The 17473-nt window shown below is 44.0% G+C and overlaps 1 protein-coding gene across 1 annotated transcript in view; it reads left to right on the forward strand.

Moving 5' to 3' along the window:
• The window catches only part of LOC139372011 (talin 2b), a 124941-nt gene that overhangs the window by 38248 nt on the left and 69220 nt on the right, over positions 1 to 17473 (forward strand). Inside the window, exons 13-27 of the mRNA XM_071111977.1 lie at positions 2694 to 2880; positions 3004 to 3117; positions 3564 to 3672; positions 4401 to 4609; positions 4901 to 4999; positions 5180 to 5347; positions 5633 to 5927; positions 7104 to 7270; positions 8294 to 8422; positions 10600 to 10713; positions 10872 to 11120; positions 13197 to 13325; positions 13427 to 13529; positions 14620 to 14828; positions 17192 to 17311. Of these exons, the coding sequence (XP_070968078.1) occupies positions 2694 to 2880; positions 3004 to 3117; positions 3564 to 3672; positions 4401 to 4609; positions 4901 to 4999; positions 5180 to 5347; positions 5633 to 5927; positions 7104 to 7270; positions 8294 to 8422; positions 10600 to 10713; positions 10872 to 11120; positions 13197 to 13325; positions 13427 to 13529; positions 14620 to 14828; positions 17192 to 17311 (2401 nt within the window). The remainder of the gene's footprint in view (positions 1 to 2693; positions 2881 to 3003; positions 3118 to 3563; positions 3673 to 4400; positions 4610 to 4900; positions 5000 to 5179; positions 5348 to 5632; positions 5928 to 7103; positions 7271 to 8293; positions 8423 to 10599; positions 10714 to 10871; positions 11121 to 13196; positions 13326 to 13426; positions 13530 to 14619; positions 14829 to 17191; positions 17312 to 17473) is intronic.

The following is a 17473-nucleotide window of genomic DNA, read 5'->3' on the forward strand; positions in this document are numbered from 1 at the left end:
GACCATCCATATTCAGGGACTACAGACAAGTTATTCCTCATGTCAATGTAAACCTTGATTTAATTGTGCATATACTGTGATCACATTTCTGCCTGCCCGGCATTACACCCCTGAGAAAAATAACACGACATGAGTTAGACTCTGCATCCTGAATTTTCCAATAACATACAGTACCTGTGAGATCATGTGTTCTCTGAAACATGATAACATGATCTCCTTAAGGAATATTAGCTTTTAAGTTTATTTTTTCTAACCTCCATAAGAAAAATACCCCAGGGCAAGACGGATATGTTAGTATTCTGCAAACAAAAACGAAGTCATCGGGAAGACAAGAATTAAAGGGATACTTCGTGAGTTTTATCTACTTCTCCAGAGTCAGATGAACTCATGGGTACCATTTTTATGTCTGTGTTTTTATGTCTGTGTTGAGGGGGGGTGCATTGGGATTATTTAAGATACTCTTTGAAGAGGTAGAGTTTCAGATGTTTTCAAAAGATGGGCAGGGACTCTGCTGTCCTAGCTTCAGAGGGATGCTGGTTCCACCATTGGGCTGCCAGGACAGAGAAGAGCTTGGACTGGGTTGAGCTAGGGGTGGGAGGACCAAGATACCAGAGGTGGCTCGGGTTGGGGTATGAAGGTAGTTAGAGGTAGTTTCGCAAACCAATGCTAAATAGTGTTAGTGCAATGACTGGAAGTCTATGGACATCTTCTAGTCAGTCATTATGTTAAGACTAATTAGCAATCGTGCAAGCGCTAGTTATCAACTTCCTTCAAACTGCAAGCAGAGACATAAAAATGGTATCCACAAGTTATCTGACTCTGGGTAAGTAAAGGGCCTCATTGCCAAAATCCCGAAGTATCCTTTTAATTTGTCATGTTCATGGAAGCCATTTTTTATTTATTTCTTCTCATCTCCGATGATCACAGCTAGCCTAGTTTTTTATCCTTGCTTGACATTGCAGCTTGACTCCTACAGTATATAAACTCAGCAAAAAAAAGAAACGTCCTCTCACTGTCAACTGCGTTTATTTTTTAGCAAACTTAACATGTGTAAATATTTGTATGAACATAACAAGATTCAACAACTGAGACATAAACTGAACAAGTTCCAAAGACATGTGACTAACAGAAATTGAATAATGTGTCACTGAACAAAGGGGGGGGGGGGTCAAGATCAGAAGTAAGTAAGTATCTGGTGTGGCCAGCAGCTGCATTAAGTACTGCAGTGCATCTCCTCCTCATGGACTGCACCAGATTTGCCAATTCTTGCTGTGAGATGTTACCCCACTCTTCCACCAAGGCACCTGCAAGTTCCCGGACATTTCTGGGGGGAATGGCCCTAGCCCTCTCCCTCTGATCCAACAGGTCCCAGACGTGATCAATGGGATTGAGATCCGGGCTCTTCGCTGGCCATGGCAGAACACTGACATTCCTGTCTTGCAGGAAATCACGCACAGAATGAGCAGTATGGCTGGTGGCATTGTAATGCTGGAGGGTCATGTCAGGAGGAGCCTGCAGGAAGGGTACCACATGAGGGAGGAGGATGTCTTCCCTGTAACGCAAAGTGTTGAGATTGCCTGCAATGACAACAAGCTCAATCCGATGATGCTGTGACACACCGCCCCAGACCATGACGTACCCTCCACCTCCAAATCGATCCCGCTCCAGAGTACTGGCCTCGGTGTAACGCTCATTCCCGACGATAAATGCGAATCCGACCATCACCCCTGGTGAGACATAACCGCGACTCGTCAGAGAAGAGTACGTTTTGCAGGTCCTGTCTGGTCCAGCGACGGTGGGTTTGTGCCCATAGGCAACGCTGTTGCCGGGGATGTCTGGTGAGGACCTGCCTTACAACAGGCCTACAAGCCCTCAGTCCAGCCTCTCTCAGCCTATTGCGGACAGTCTGAGCACTGATGGAGGGATTGTGTAACTCGGGCAGTTGTTGTTGCCATCCTGTACCTGTCCCGTAGGTGTGATGTTCGGGCATCTGGGCATCTTTCTTTTGGTGTTTTTCACAGTCAGTAGAAAGGCCTCTTTAGTGTCCTTAGTTTTCATACCTGTCACCTTAATTAATTGCCAATCTTCTGTAAGTTGTTAGTGTCTTAACGACCGTTCCACAGCTGCGTGTTCATTAATTGTTTATGGTTCATTGAACAAGCATGGAAAACAGTGTTTAAACCCTTTACAGTGAAGATCTGTGAAGTTATTTGATTTTTACGAATTATCTTTCAAAGACAGGGTCCTGAAAAAGGGACATTTCTTTTTTTTTCTGAGTTTATAACACAGATAGACTGTTGTCCTGTCACGCCGAGCCCAGACACCGATTGTGTCTCATAGCGGATCCTGCTGGGATAGACACTGGGCATCATATCACTCCCTGCTGTTTAGGGGCCAATGGACTCATGTTTTGTTTCTTAGCAAGGAGCATAATTGCTGCCTCTCAAAATAAGCAGTAATTAACCAATAGTGAATGCGACAATCTGTTTACAGGGGCAGTGGAACAGCTCTTTTCGTGTGTTTTAGTCTATCTGTACTAACTCACTGTTATGGCTCTGTTACTACTATCCTATTGTTGTGGAGAAAATACTGAGTATTATGTTTCCTTATCAGAAGATGCCCTGTAAAGGTCCTAACATCCATCTCCCTCTCTCTCTCTCCATCGTTCTCTCTCTCTCTCTCTCTCTTCTCAGGTCGACCATCTTGCAGCAGCAGTTTAACAGGGTGGGTCGTGTGGAGCATGGCTCGGTGGCACTGCCAGGTATCATCCGCTCCGGGTCCATCGGTGGCCCTGACAACACCTTCAACATGGGCACCATGCCCTCTGCCCAGCAGCAGATCACCACAGGGCAGATGCACAGAGGACACATGCCCCCGCTGGTGAGCATGCCCGCTGGCACCCATACCAATGTCACACAGTAGGAGCAGTGATGTGCAGAGAACCTTGCTTACACCATCACTAACTACGATCTTTGTCTGTTTAAAATGTGTGTGTGTTGTCAGAGCTTGGCCCAGCAGGCCCTGATGGGGACCATTAACACCAGTATGCAGGCAGTGCAGCAGGCCCAGGCTGATCTGGGGCAGGTAGATAACCTGCCTCCTCTTGGACAGGACATGGTGAGTTCCCTCTTCCATTCACTGGACTAATCCACACACCACAGCCACAAAATTACACCATTCAATACTGCTCAACTTTTCCCACACGTTGAACCTTTTAGTCCACGCAGCCTGGTCAGTGAAGATTAATTCACTGTGTTTTTGGAAAATGTATTTTTGTATCCCATTAAATGTATTATTTTAAAGTTTGGCATTTTTCCTCGAGATGTGCTTGGCTAAGCGTACTGTAGAGAAGGGCTGAGTTTGTTTGTCTTTTTGAACTCCCATGTTTCACGTGTAATTAGGTGGTGGAAATTGACTGTAAATATGAAAGATGTACTTTAAAGCTGGAAACTGGTTGTGAAGAAGCCCTTGTCCTGATTTAAAATATATATATATATATATATGAGCTGAAAATCCCCCAGTGTGATGAAAGCCAATAGCCGTCCTTCTCCCTCTCCTGAAAGGCGTCCAGAGTTTGGGTTCAAAACAAAGTGGATGAGTCCAAACATGAAATCCACTCTCAAGTAGATGCCATAACTGCCGGAACAGCATCTGTGGTCAATCTTACTGCAGGTGAGTGCCCAAGAGTTTCCTTACTGATATTTGGAACCATGTACTCATGTAGTTTTCTGTTATATTTGCACAAGAATCCTTGTTTATGAAAGGCCTCTAGACTTAGGTCGAAAATGCCCTCTTAAAAATAACAGCCGCTTATCTTCAAGGGCAAAACCCACAGGGATAGAATCAAAACACACATTTTCCAAGTCGATCTGGAACGACTAGGGAGGAGGGGTCTGAGTTCCCTTTAGATAATGGAGCATTTCCCATTTGCCCTAATAAATATTTCCATTGATGAATAAATAGTGAGCGTGTTGTCCTGAAGCTTAACTAGCTGACAGCCTCTCCATGCTGTCCACTCCTCTCCCTGCCTCTTGTCTGGAGCTGTGCCATGCTGCTCCACACTGCTCCCTGCCAGCCTTTCAATAGGTTTTAATCTATCCCAGCCATCTGTTGAATGGCACTGAGGCTCCCTGTTATCATCCAATAGAAACTTTTACCTCTCAACAAATGACTATCACAAATGACTATCACTCTCTCTCTCTCTCTCTCTCTTGCTTTCTCTGTGTGTGTGTGTGCGTTTGTCTCCACAATACCATATCCAATGTGTTTTCATTATGATGGTGACACTGATGTGTGTGTTATTATGGCACCACTCAGGTTGCTGCTTGTGGTTTGGGCTGAGAGAGTGGCAGAGCAGAAGGTATAACAAAGGGTTAACGAGGACTGTCTCTTTTCCCTAGGTGACCCTACAGATACAGACTACACAGCGGTTGGCTGTGCCATCACCACCATCTCCTCCAACCTGACAGAGATGTCTAGGGGGGTGAAGCTGCTGGCAGCGCTGGTGGAGGACCAGGTGGGCAGCGGGCAGAACCTGATGGAAGCTGCCAGGACTCTGACAGGGGCCGTCTCTGACCTGCTCAGGTCTGTGGAGCCTGCAGCTGGAGAGGTACAGACACAAAACAGCACTGTTCTATCAATCACATCTGCTCTATTCTCCATATTACAATGATTACACAGAGATTGAGACGTACTGCATGTAGACTCCCTTTTAACAAATACACTAGTGTGTTTCTTTTTAGTATGTTTTCGAAAACAATAATGATGTGTTGTGTAGAAATAATCACTGGGAGCTGGTGATGTGAACTGTATCTGAGAGCAGCGGAGTGCTGTGATTGTGCTGTGGTGCCGCGGTGGGGTCAGTGTTGTGAATGTGGTGATGTCACCCCCTCCCATGCAGCCCAGACAGACGGTGCTGACTGCAGCAGGAAGTATAGGCCAGGCCAGTGGAGACCTGCTGCATCATATGGGGGAGGGCGAGACCGACGAGAGGTTCCAGGTTGGACTGGACTTTCCTCGCTATTTCTATAGTAACTGCTGCCCCCAGTCCCCGTTTAAAGCTTCACACACACTTATGTAACGGCTTTGTTTTCTTTAGCTATTGTAATTGAATGGACAGCAAAAAGTCTGCTCAGCTCTGCTGTGAGTCAGTAGAGTGACATTGATGAATGTGTTTCAGGACATTCTAATGAGCCTGGCCAAAGCGGTGGCCAACGCAGCTGCTATGATGGTCCTCAAGGCCAAGAATGTGGCCCAGGTGGCAGAGGACACAGTGTTGCAGAACCGAGTGATTGCAGCTGCTACTCGGTGTGCCCTTTCCACCTCACAGCTGGTGGCCTGCACCAAGGTACTGCCCTGACTGACTGCCACACCCCTGTCCCTGTCTCCTGTAGACATGAAGGACAGCTCAGGGCAAGAACTGAGATGAAATAAGAGCTGGCTTACTGAAATTAAATGGCTGTTTGTTTGTCCTATCTCTAATTTCCTAGTACAGAGTAGCGTATGCTAAGTTAGTTTTGTCAACAATAAAATTATCATTCTTGTACACACCAAAATGAGTCCACTAGCACCTCTGAATGTGTTGTTTAATTTTGAGTGGCCAGTCGAGACTGATTGTAGACTGTTCGTCCAGGTGGTGAGCCCCACCATCAGTTCTCCGGTGTGCCAGGAGCAGCTGGTTGAGGCAGGGAAGCTGGTGGACCGCTCGGTGGAGAGCTGCGTCAAGGCCTGCCTGTCTGCAACAGATGACAGTGAGCACCTGAAGCAGGTAGGTGCCGCGGCCAACACTGTGAGCCAGGCACTCAGTGACCTGCTGCAGCACGTACGCCACTATGCCAGCTGTGGTGAGCCCATCGGACGTTACGACCAGGCCACAGACACCATCATGACCGTCACCGAGAGCATCTTCACCTCCATGGGAGACGCAGGTGAGCTCTGGGAGAGGAGAGGCGGATGAAGTTGGGAGGGGAGAGACAGCTAAAGTGGAAGGGGAGGGGAGTGGTTCAATAACTTTTTGGGAGGTGGGGAGAGAACCTTTCACTCTTGATTCATCTTGCAAGTATTTTCACATTCCTGGCTAGTTCTGGCATTCAGCAGTTTGAGTCTCAAACCTTTAGCTAGCTATTATCAAAGGACGCAAGATGTAATAATTATCATTCAAGTGGACAGGACTATCCAGCCTGTTTCTTGTCTTTTGATTTTCTTGAGACTTTCACTGGGGTTGTTCCTATGTATTTTGACTGAGTGGGACCTAAGATGTTGTCAGTTTATGGTTTATATTAACCGACTTCAATACCCTGCTGTCGAAACATTTTCAAAGCCTGAAATGTTTGTTATGGGTTGCCCATGAGTCTGAAGAATTCCCAACCCCAGCCAATCCTCAAGGGGTCGTAGAAAGCATATAATCGAAAACCACTACAGAGCTTAAAATCTGCTCTCAATCACATTCAGTGCGGCTTTGAAATGTAACTGGAAACATATGACTTTAAAACGTTGTATAGGGCTTAACACTCTGACTTTCGTAAAACATCGTAAAATAAAACTGCAGTAGATCAGCCAAGTATAATTTATTATGAAATATGTCTTTAAAAGTCCCATTTCACTGATAGGGGAAAAATGTGTCTCTAAGGCTGTAGTCTGTAAAGTACCCTCGATGTAGTGCCTTTGATAGTCTTCTCTCCAGTTATTTCTAGCTGGAGGTGGGTGTTTAGCAATAACAGTTTTTATAGGCTGACTGGGGGAAATACGGTATCTTCTGTACAGCACTATAGAGGTTTTATGGTGCTTTTATTCTTCTATTTCCTCACAGAATACACATAAAGACAGATGTATTTTTTAGAACCAGTGAGGAAGACAAAAGTAAACTGCTGTGGTATGATACCAGAAGGTGAAAAGGAAATTGTGTAGTGTGTGAGGTCCAATGAGGGATCAGTAATCAGTGAGTGTAATCTAGGCCATGTTTCTGTGTAGATACTGTAGCACAGTCGGGAGATATTGACCCTGGCTCTGTCTCTCTCCTCTCTCTCTCTCCCTCTCTCTCCCTCTCTCCTCTCTCTCTCTCTCTTTCTCTCTCTCTCTCTCTCTCTCTCTCTGACCCTGTGTAGGGGAGATGGTGCGTCAGGCCAGGGTGCTGGCTCAGGCCACTTCTGACCTGGTCAATGCCATGAGGTCAGATGCTGAGGCTGAGGTGGACGTGGACAACTCAAAGAAGCTCCTGGCTGCAGCCAAACTCTTGGCTGATGCCACAGCCAGGATGGTAGATGCTGCTAAGGTACAGGGACAACCACTATGTTAGCCTACTTAGAGTTCTACGATAGATTGTTGTATGCCATTAGTGTGTATACTGTACAGTATGTCATGTTATTGTATTATCATTAGTGTCATGTCTACAACTATAACTAGAATTCCACTGCTGTCATTTGTTGGAAAGGAGATTTATAGTATTCCTAATGTAGTCTGGGCTGTAGCTTCTCTTTAGAGCTGAAATAATGAAAGTGCAGGACCAATGGTTCTTAATAAGCCCTTGGCGCTGTAGACAAGTATAAATGAGCAGGATATTATCAATGTGAAAATGCCAGGCAAGTGAAACGATGCTGATGCTTTTGCTCTGTGACACATTCATCACAACACTGCTGCCATTACAAAGAGGAAATAGGAATCTTGCACTGGTGGTTTCCTTGGAAACTGTCAGAAAGCAGACAGTGTCTAATGCTGCTCTGCATTTAATGCACGGTCACAGTGTTTGGAAATTGTTCAGAGTGCTACTGAGACATTAAATGTACAGTCAGTGTTGGGAAAATGTTCAAAGTGCTACTGAGACATGTGGAGTACAGTCACAGTGTTGGGGAAATGTTCAGAGCTACTGAGACATGTGGAGTACAGTCACAGTGTTGGGGAAATGTTCAGTGCTACTGAGACATGTGGAGTACAGTCACAGTGTTGGGGAAATGTTCAGTGCTACTGAGACATGTGGAGTACAGTCACAGTGTTGGGGAAATGTTCAGTGCTACTGAGACATGTGGAGTACAGTCACAGTGTTGGGGAAATGTTCTGAGTGCTACTGAGACTATGAGAGAGGGTTTGATATTCCCTTTGCCACTGCAGAACTACGATTGTAGTTGGTGATTTTGTTTGTTGTGTGTGTGCCTGCCTGTCTGCCTGTGTGTGTGTGTGTGTGTGTGTGTGTGTGTGTGTGTGTGTGTGTGTGTGTGTGTGTGTGTGTGTGTGTGTGTGTGTGTGTGTGTGTGTGTGTGTGTGTGTGTGTGTGCGCATGTGTGTGCGCATGCGTACACAGGGAGCTGCAGCTTACCCAGAGAATGAGGACCAGCAGCAGAGGCTGAGAGAGGCAGCAGAGGGGTTACGTGTTGCCACTAACGCTGCAGCTCAGAATGCAATCAAGAAGAAGCTGGTCAACAGGCTGGAGGTGGGCTGGGTGGAGAATGAGAGAATATTGTAACCTTTGTGCTAACTTTGAGTCCCTGTTCATTTGTAGCTTTGTAGCAATCAACGTTTTCGACTTTACACTACTATGTCCTTTTTCACAAACAAACCCCATAAGTCCATCCAACACCATGACGCACCATTAAAGAGGAGAGTGTGTCAGACACCCCTACATAGATATGTGTAAAGATGCATAGATCCCCCCAAGCCTTAGGAAAGAGCATTGCAAAAGGCTAAATGAAATAGAATGAATTTGCACATATGAGGTGTTGTATTTATTCTCTACATTATTTCTGTTCCTGCAGCAGGAATATGTGAATCCTATTAGTTGTGTGAATTAGTTAATCATAGTGTAAAGATCTGGGTTTAGCCCCTAGTATTAGTAGACCCCTAAAGACCAGACCCGCACTACACTGGAGCTTCCACTGCACACACTAACCGAAGGCTGGAATCAGTTTGATATCTGATGCATCATTCTCTGTAGCCTGTAATGGTAATGGCTTCCACTCCAAAAAGGAATCAGAGATAATAAAAACCATTTAGAATGTAATGTGTTTAAATTTAACTGAGCACATACCTTCACCTGCCCATTCATATGGCTGAAATGTCTCTTTCTGATCTCCTAAAGCGTTGTATCTGTTTGGGTTTCAACACATTGCCATGTGTGTTGTCCTTACCAGCACTCTCTGCTTTTAAAATAATACTAAATATGTAGTCTGTTTGTCTTTTCTGTTTCTGTTTCACCAGAGAGAAATTAAGTCTCTCTCTCTCTTCCTCTCTCTCTCTTCCTCTCCTCTTGAGAGATGAGCCAGACAGGCAGCATTGTGCAATCTGTTTGTTTTCCACAGGACAAAGATAGCATTGTTGTTCAGGTTCTTGTTTCATCCTACATCCTTCCACCCACTTCTCTCACCACTTTCCATTTTGTTGATACTTCAAAGAAAGTAATCTGGGTGTGGATTAATGGAAATACAAAAAGTGTATTGTACAGTGCTTATGTATTGCATTTTGAGAAAATGTTGTCCTCGTCCCAATATACACTACCATTCAAAAGTTTGGGGTCACTTAGAAATGTCCTTGTTTTTGAAAGAAAAGCATTTTTTTTTGTCCATTAAAATAATGTCACATTGATCAGAAATACAGTATAGACAGTGTTAATGTTGTGACTATTGTAGCTGGAAACGGCTGATTATTATTTTTTATTTTTTAATGGAATATCTACATAGGCCTACAGAGGCCCATTATCAGCAACCATCACTCCTGTGTTCCAATCACACGTTGTGTTAGCTAATCTAAGTTTATAATTTTAAAAGGCTAATTGATCATTAGAAAACCCTTTTGCAATTATGTTAGATATTCCATTAAAAATCAGCCGTTTCCAGCTACAATAGTCATTTACAACATTAACAAGGTCTACACTGTATTTCTGATCAATTTGATGTTATTTTAATGGACAAAAAATGTGCTTTTCTTTCAAAAACAAGGACATTTCTAAGTGACCCCAGGTGTGTGTGTGTGTGTGTGTGTGTGTGTGTGTGTGTGTGTGTGTGTGTGTGTGTGTGTGTGTGTGTGTGTGTGTGTGTGTGTGTGTGTGTGTGTGTGTGTGTGTGTGTGTGTGTGTGTGTGTGTGTGTGTGTGTGTGTGTGTGTGTGCCTTTCATTCAATTATTTGTATTCCACAAAAATCCAACATCTTGGTCAGTTGTTGATGTCCTCTAAGAAATTCTTAAAGAAATCTTTGGCTTAGTTTGTGACACCTCATTATGTTTGATCTATCTGGGAAGCTCAATCTGATACTGTATACAAAGCAGTATTATAAACCAGGTAGTTTGAGTCCTGGATGCTGATTGACTGAAAGCCATGGTATATGAGACAATATACCACAGGTATAATGCAAAATTACTTGTTTACTGTTCTAATTACATTAGTAACCAGTTTACTGGTAAGGCACCTCGGGGGTTTGTGGTATGTGGCAAATATATCATGGCTAAGAGCTGTGTCCAGGCACTCCGAGTTGCGTTGTGCTTAAGAACAGCCCTTAGCTGTGGTATATTGGCCACAAACCCCTGAGGTGCCTTAATTATACCACCCTCATCTATGTCTCTGATGTAAAACGCATACCTACAACAATTGTCAATATCTCTCTCTGTTTCTGGAACAGATTGCTGCTAAGCAGGCTGCGGCTGCTGCTACTCAGACCATCGCAGCTGCCCAGAATGCTGCTGTGTCCAATAAGAACACTGCCTCTCATCAACAACTAGGACACAGCTGCAAGGTACAGTAATATGGGTAGAGATTGATTCACAGCGAACAGGATCACTGTTAGATCACTCTGGTGAAATACATACAGTATAGAATCGATTACTACATTGGCAGCATTTATATTGCAGGTTTCATTGCATTGATTTAATCAAATGATATGTCTACTTGAAGGCAGTGGCAGACCACATCCCTCAGCTGGTCCAGGGGATGAGGAGTAGTCAGGCTCAGCCAGAGGAACTCAGTGCCCAACTAGCCCTGATAATGGCCAGCCAGAGCTTCCTACAGCCTGGCAGTAAGATGGTGACGTCTGCAAAGTCAACTGTCCCCACAGTGACGGACCAGGCTGCAGCGATGCAACTTGGCCAATGTGCCAAGAACCTGGCTACCTGCCTAGCTGAGCTACGGACAGCCACCCAAAAGGTAAGTTCTGTACCCAGAGGTGTAGCACGCACTCTCACAGCCCCAGCAAGGCAGAGGTTGGGGGATTTGGGGGCCCCCAACCAACCCACACCAAAAAAAGTATACTTTTTATTTTTCATGTTGGGGTTGTTGTCCCCCCGGAGTTTGGGCTCCCCAGATAGTGAACATGTCATAAGCTGCTAATTTTTGGGGGGAATTACAGGAAATTGGCTTTAAAAAAGAAACATTTTATCTCAGCCTCATTGCAAAATGTGTCAAATAGCAGGAAGTTAGGTCAGTGATTCTTGAAAGTCGGAACAAAATAGTTGTCCGGTAGGGGAACATTATTTTTATTCTTGAAAGAAAATACATTTTGTTGGATTATTTGAGCTTAAAATGTAGAGTGCCAGTTTTCTTTATTTTAACTCTTTCGTACATTGTAGAATAATAGTGAAGACATGAAAACTATGAACTAGCACATTGTAGTAACCAATCATGTAGTAACCAAAAAAGTGTTAAACAAATCAAAATAGATTTTAGATTCTTCAAAGTAGCCACCCTTTGCCTTGATGACAGCTTTGCACACTCTTGGCATTCTCTCAACCAGCTTCACCTGGAATACTTTTCCAACAGTCTTGAAGGAGTTCCCACATATGCTGAGCATGTTTTGGCTGCTTTTCCTTCACTCTGAGGTCCAACTCATCCCAAACCATCTCAATTGGGTTGAGGTTGGGTGATTGTGGAGGCCAGGTCATATTATTGATGTCCTTTAGTAGTGGTTTCTTTGGCTTTTTTGAGAATCTTAAATATAAAATATATTTTGATGTAACACTTTGGTTACTACATGATTCCATATATGTTATTTCATAGTTTTATTTTCATAGTTTTGATGTATTCACTATTATTCTATAATGTAGAACATAGTAAAATTAAGAAAAACCCTTGAATGAGTTGGTGTGTCCAAACTGTTGACTGGTACTGTGTATTTAGGGGAATTTAAAGGAAAATATTTGTTTGGGGAATTTTCTAAATACTTTCAATATCCTTGATTTCCATCTCGGCTCTATGGTTGGAAATGCCGTTGTCGGGAGCAAAGGATCCCAAATTCAAACTCTCCAAAAAAATTGTTTAAAAGTGTTTAAAATTCAAAAAAATAATGGATATTAACTTTAAAAATATCATGTAGTTTCTTGAAATAGTCCTCTGTGACTTTGATTCCTAAAAGTAGTGTCTGAAAATTGGTCAACTCCGTCAGATTTGTCTAAAATCCTAAATTAATCAGGAATGAGCAGTGTACGCTATACCGTCAGGACCCCTTATTCATGTCCTCATTACATGTAGTGCAACAAGACCACTCATGGTCTGTAAAGTTCTCTACTTTTGAGATATTTAAACAAGCAATATTGGAATCACCATGGTCACAACCATAAACTGTCAACTCCATCTGCCTGATAGATTAAGATAGAATATGAATAATGGTTCAAATATGTTACATTTAATTAGGTTTTAGAGTCATAATGCAACTGAGGAAAAACTAAATTGCTACTATGTATACCACTTAAATGAAGAATAAAAATGCAATTTCAATTCTGAAAGATCTGATAGAATGGTTATGTTTTTATTGGGGATTGTCAACTCCGTCACTGATGGCTAACCCCCTTAATGAAGATAATGTTTTTTGACAATATTTAAAAATATATATTTTAATCAATGGACAATAATTGTATAACTGAAATGCATTTTATAGTATCTAATGGAATTGACAAATCCAGTTAGTTGCTTTTTAAGAAGAGGAACGTGATTAAGAGGTTGTTCCTTTAAATGGTGTGATAGCTTTCAAGAATCCCTGAGCTCTAAATCAGCAACATTTTCTCTCATCCTCACAGCAAAATGTGTAAAATAGCATGAAATTATGGAAATGTTTCTCTCTGCTCCATGGCAAAAAAAGATATAATTGTTTTGCGGGGGCCCCGTGAAAATGAGCTACGCCACTGCCTGTACCCCTCTATCCACAGCTACTGATAGTCATGTTTTCATACAGGAAGCACAGCTTCTGGGCTCTGTGTGAGAGAGGTTTGTGTATGTGTGCTTCTGCAGGCCCATGAAGCCTGTGGTCCTCTGGAGATAGACTCTGCTCTCAGTGCTGTCCAAACTCTCAGGAGTGAGCTTCAAGATGCCAGGATGGCTGTGCACGATGGGCAGCTCAAACCACTTCCTGGGGAATCGGTCAGTTCATTATAGAATACATTGATTTGTTCCAGTCATGCAAAGCAAATCTGCAGATGTGTGAAAATGCATGACTTTGTGCTCCTGTGTTGTCCCTACAGCTAGAGAAGTGTGCCCAGGACCTGGGTAGTACCTCCAAGGCTGTTGGCTCCTCTATGGCCCAGCTGCTGACCTGTGCTGCACAGGGCAATGAGCACTACACAGGTAGGAAAGCAAACACAGCGTGCACTGAGAATGATTGAGCAGTACAAGAGGAATGTTCCCCTAAACTTATGACAGACATCATTGAGTGGCTGTGTAGAATGTTTTTTCTGGACTAGACTTATTATTTTCTGTCCTTTTAGTTAGATGCTTTTATTTGACATTAGGAACCGTTTCTTCAAATGTCACGATCAGCTACAGGGTCTCAGTAAAGCTCTACTCTACCAAGTGGGGTAAGAGAGGTTATAAAGTAGGCAGTAGAAACCCTAACAATCATTCACTTTCCTTCTACCAATAGATATCCAAGTGTAATTCAATTCTTGATTTAGTGATGATGTTATCACTATTGCCTAAGAGCAAGCAATAAACCCAATGGGTCCTGCTGCACAGCCTGTCATTTTCTTTAGCCTCCATTCTAGCTCCATTTAGTCTCTCAGGAGAATTGATGAAGACAGATTTGAATAGTGTCTTCTAACCATGGCTGCTCCCTCCCTCCCTCCCTGGCTGTGCTGCTTCACGCTGGGGCCCAGGGTGCTACTCTCTCCTCATTCATCTTATTTTCACTAGATTCAACATTCCATTAGCAATGGGCTCCACTCGGCTGGATAATGAAATTTGATGCAATTTGCTGCATTCCCTCATCTTAGCTTTGTGTGTAATAAGTAAAGCCCCAATCTCACATGGTGCCTCGTTCTCCTATCTATCTAATTTGTTTTAACAATAGGGGTGCTTTAGGTTGGGCTCACTGTGCTATTCCTACTGTTCAGTTACACATTACCAACAACTCATTCTATTCATTTTGAGCACTAAAGCTGCACCTCTGAATGTGTTTATGTCTTAATACAGGACATATTTAGTGAAGTGATAATGAGATTGAAAGGAAGTGAGATTCAGCTTGCAGTTTGTCGAGTGAATAAATCATGATGCAGCTATCCCGAGTCAGTAGGTTGTTTAGCTGCATCTTAAAGAACAATGAAGAGGCACACTGGGATGTTGACACCAGGTTTTCCGTCATTATTTCCTGGACTAGCTTTGTTAATCCAACTCCAAGACTTCCACTCACTCCAACACTGTCTGTCTCTGTTGTGTGTAGGAGTGGCTGCCAGGGAGACTGCCCAGGCCTTGAGGACACTGGCCCAGGCAGCCAGAGGTGTCGCTGCCAGCACTAAGGAACCCCAGTCTGCGGCAGCCATGTTGGATTCTGCCCAGTACGTCATGGAGGGCTCTGCCATGCTCATCCATGAGGCCCACCAGGCCCTGGTCTCCCCCGGCGACGCAGAGAGTCAGCAAAGGCTAGCACAGGTGAGGAACTCCTGACATGCTGATGTACACATACATGTAATTCAATCATTGCATCCAAACTGCTCGCTTGCGTCAACAAGCATCTGCGTAGCCAGACGCTAAAATAGAACTTGGTTCTATTTGCGACGCTTGATGTGCTGCAAGTCCCGCCTCTCCCATCTCATTGGTTTTTAGGAGCATATACCCACATGGGTGTTTGAAAGATGAACTAAGGTCCATACTCCAGTTCAATTGGTGGTGATAATGCACCTTAACGTTGGTTGCCAACCTCCATATAATGTCCAAAGAAAAAGAAGCCTGAAGGAGGAGAGACTACTAGAAAATAACTCGGTTTACCCTTTTATCTGTGGATTAATTGTAGAGGACCTTGTGCATTTCAGGTATAATAACAACCCAATGTTTATATCCCAGGACAAATTATCTAGCACCAAAAAGCTAGCTAGCTAAATTGCCATAAATGCTTAATGCTTTTCGACCTTACCCAAATTAATATAAACTCAGAAAAAAAATGTCCCTTTTTCAGGACCCTGTCTTTCAAAGATAATTCGTAAAAATCCAAATAACTTCACAGATCTTCATTGTAAAGGGTTTAAACACTGTTTCCCATGCTTTTTCAATTAACCATAAACAATCAATGAACATACACCTGCGGATGTCGTTAAGACCCTAATAGCTTACAGATTGTAGGCAATTAAGGTCACCGTTATGAAAACTTAGGACACTAAAGAGGCCTTTCTACTGACTCTGGAAAAAACACCAAAAGAAAGATGCCCAGGGTCCCTGCTCATCTGCATGAACATTCCTTAGGCATGCTGTAAGGAGGCATGGCAGGCATGGCAGATACAGGATGGCAACAAAAACTGCCCGAGCACAATCCCTCCATCAGTGCTCAGACTGTCCGCAATAGGCTGAGAGAGGCTGGACTGAGGGCTTGTAGGCCTGTTGTAAGGCAGGTCCTCACCAGACATCCCCGGCAACAGCGCTGCCTATGGGCACAAACCCACCGTTGTTGGACGAGACAGGACTGGCACAAAGTTCTCTTCACTGATGAGTCGCGGTTTTGTCTCACCAGGGGTGATGGTTGGATTCGTGTTTATCGTTGAAGGAATGAGCGTTACACCGAGGCCAGTACTCTGGAGCGGGATCGATTTGGAGGTGGAGGGTCCGTCATGGTCTGGGGCGGTGTGTCACAGCATCATTGGACTGAGCTTGTTGTCTTTGCAGGCAATCTCAACGCTGTGCGTTACAGGGAAGACATCCTCCTCCCTCATGTGGTACCCTTCCTGCAGGCTCATCCTGACATGACCGTCCGAAATGACAACGCTACCAGCCATACTGCTCATTCTGTGTGTGATTTCCTGCAAGACAGGAATGTCAGTGTTTTGCCATGGCCAGCGAAGAGCCCGGATCTCAATCCCATTGAGCATGTCTGGGACCTGTTGGATCGGAGGGTGAGGGCTAGGGCCATTCCCCCCCCAGAAATGTCTGGGAACTTGCAGGTGCCTTGGGGAAAGAGGGGGTAACATTTCACAGCAAGAACTGGCAAATCTGGTGCAGTCCACGAGGAGGAGATGCACTGCAGTACTTAATGCAGCTGGTGGACACACCAGATACTGACTGTTACTTTTGATTTTGACCTCGCCTTTGTTCAGGGACACATTATTCCATTTCTGTTAGTCACATGTCTTTGGAACTTGTTCAGTTTATGTCTCAGTTGTTGAATCTTATGTTCATTCAAATATTTACAGATGTTAAGTGCTGAAAATAAACGCAGTTGACAATGAGAGGATGTTTCTTTTTTTGCTGAGTTTAGTTGGTTCAGAGTTTGATTTGCTAATATTTATTTCAACCTGCGTGTCCTGATCACGTCTGGTGTGGATGGACAAAATCAACATGCAAGCAATGGCACACGCGTGTGCCCGGTCTAGTCAGCGTGTGACAGAATTCCTGTATTGACGTCCTATTCAGACAGTTGTGTTAATGTTCCAAGCACAGTCTTTTCTGTTGGGCTCTTTCCTCTCCTCTACATTCTGGATGATAACCGATTTGTAAACCCTGCTACTTTCCATAACAGTTATCTGCTTTAAGGGTTGCTATTTTCTCTTCTCAGTCTCCTGCTCACAGGAACGCTAGCTCCAGTAAAACTGCTTATTTGCAGCAGGGCCCTTTGGGAGATAAACATATTGGTTGGCATATGTCTGTGACGGTAGCATAAATTAGTGACATGGATTGTCGTGCTCCGCTTGCAGGCTGATTTGCATTTAAGATGTTTTTCCTTCTCAGAGCTGTGCTCTGTGTCTGTGGAGCGTGGTTAGAATGTGTAATGTCAGCCCACTGACAGGCTGATCTGTGATGTGTTGCAGGTGGCCAAGGCAGTGTCCCACTCTCTGAATAACTGTGTGAACTGCCTGCCTGGCCAGAAGGATGTGGACATGGCCCTAAGAAGCATCGGAGAGGCCAGTAAGAAGCTGCTGGTGGACACTGTGAGTCCTGCTGCCAGACCGGCGAGGCTGCAGTTTGGAGTGTTGATTTTATTACACATCTGAACACGAGTGCTTATAGAGAGTCAATGCTGTCCTAAACCTAAATACACATTTGGCATATTTTACCTCTAGTCATTAATCATCTACGCAGACATTTCACAA

The sequence above is a fragment of the Oncorhynchus clarkii genome, chromosome 2 (assembly GCF_045791955.1).
Source record: "Oncorhynchus clarkii lewisi isolate Uvic-CL-2024 chromosome 2, UVic_Ocla_1.0, whole genome shotgun sequence".
Classification (NCBI taxonomy): domain Eukaryota; kingdom Metazoa; phylum Chordata; class Actinopteri; order Salmoniformes; family Salmonidae; genus Oncorhynchus; species Oncorhynchus clarkii.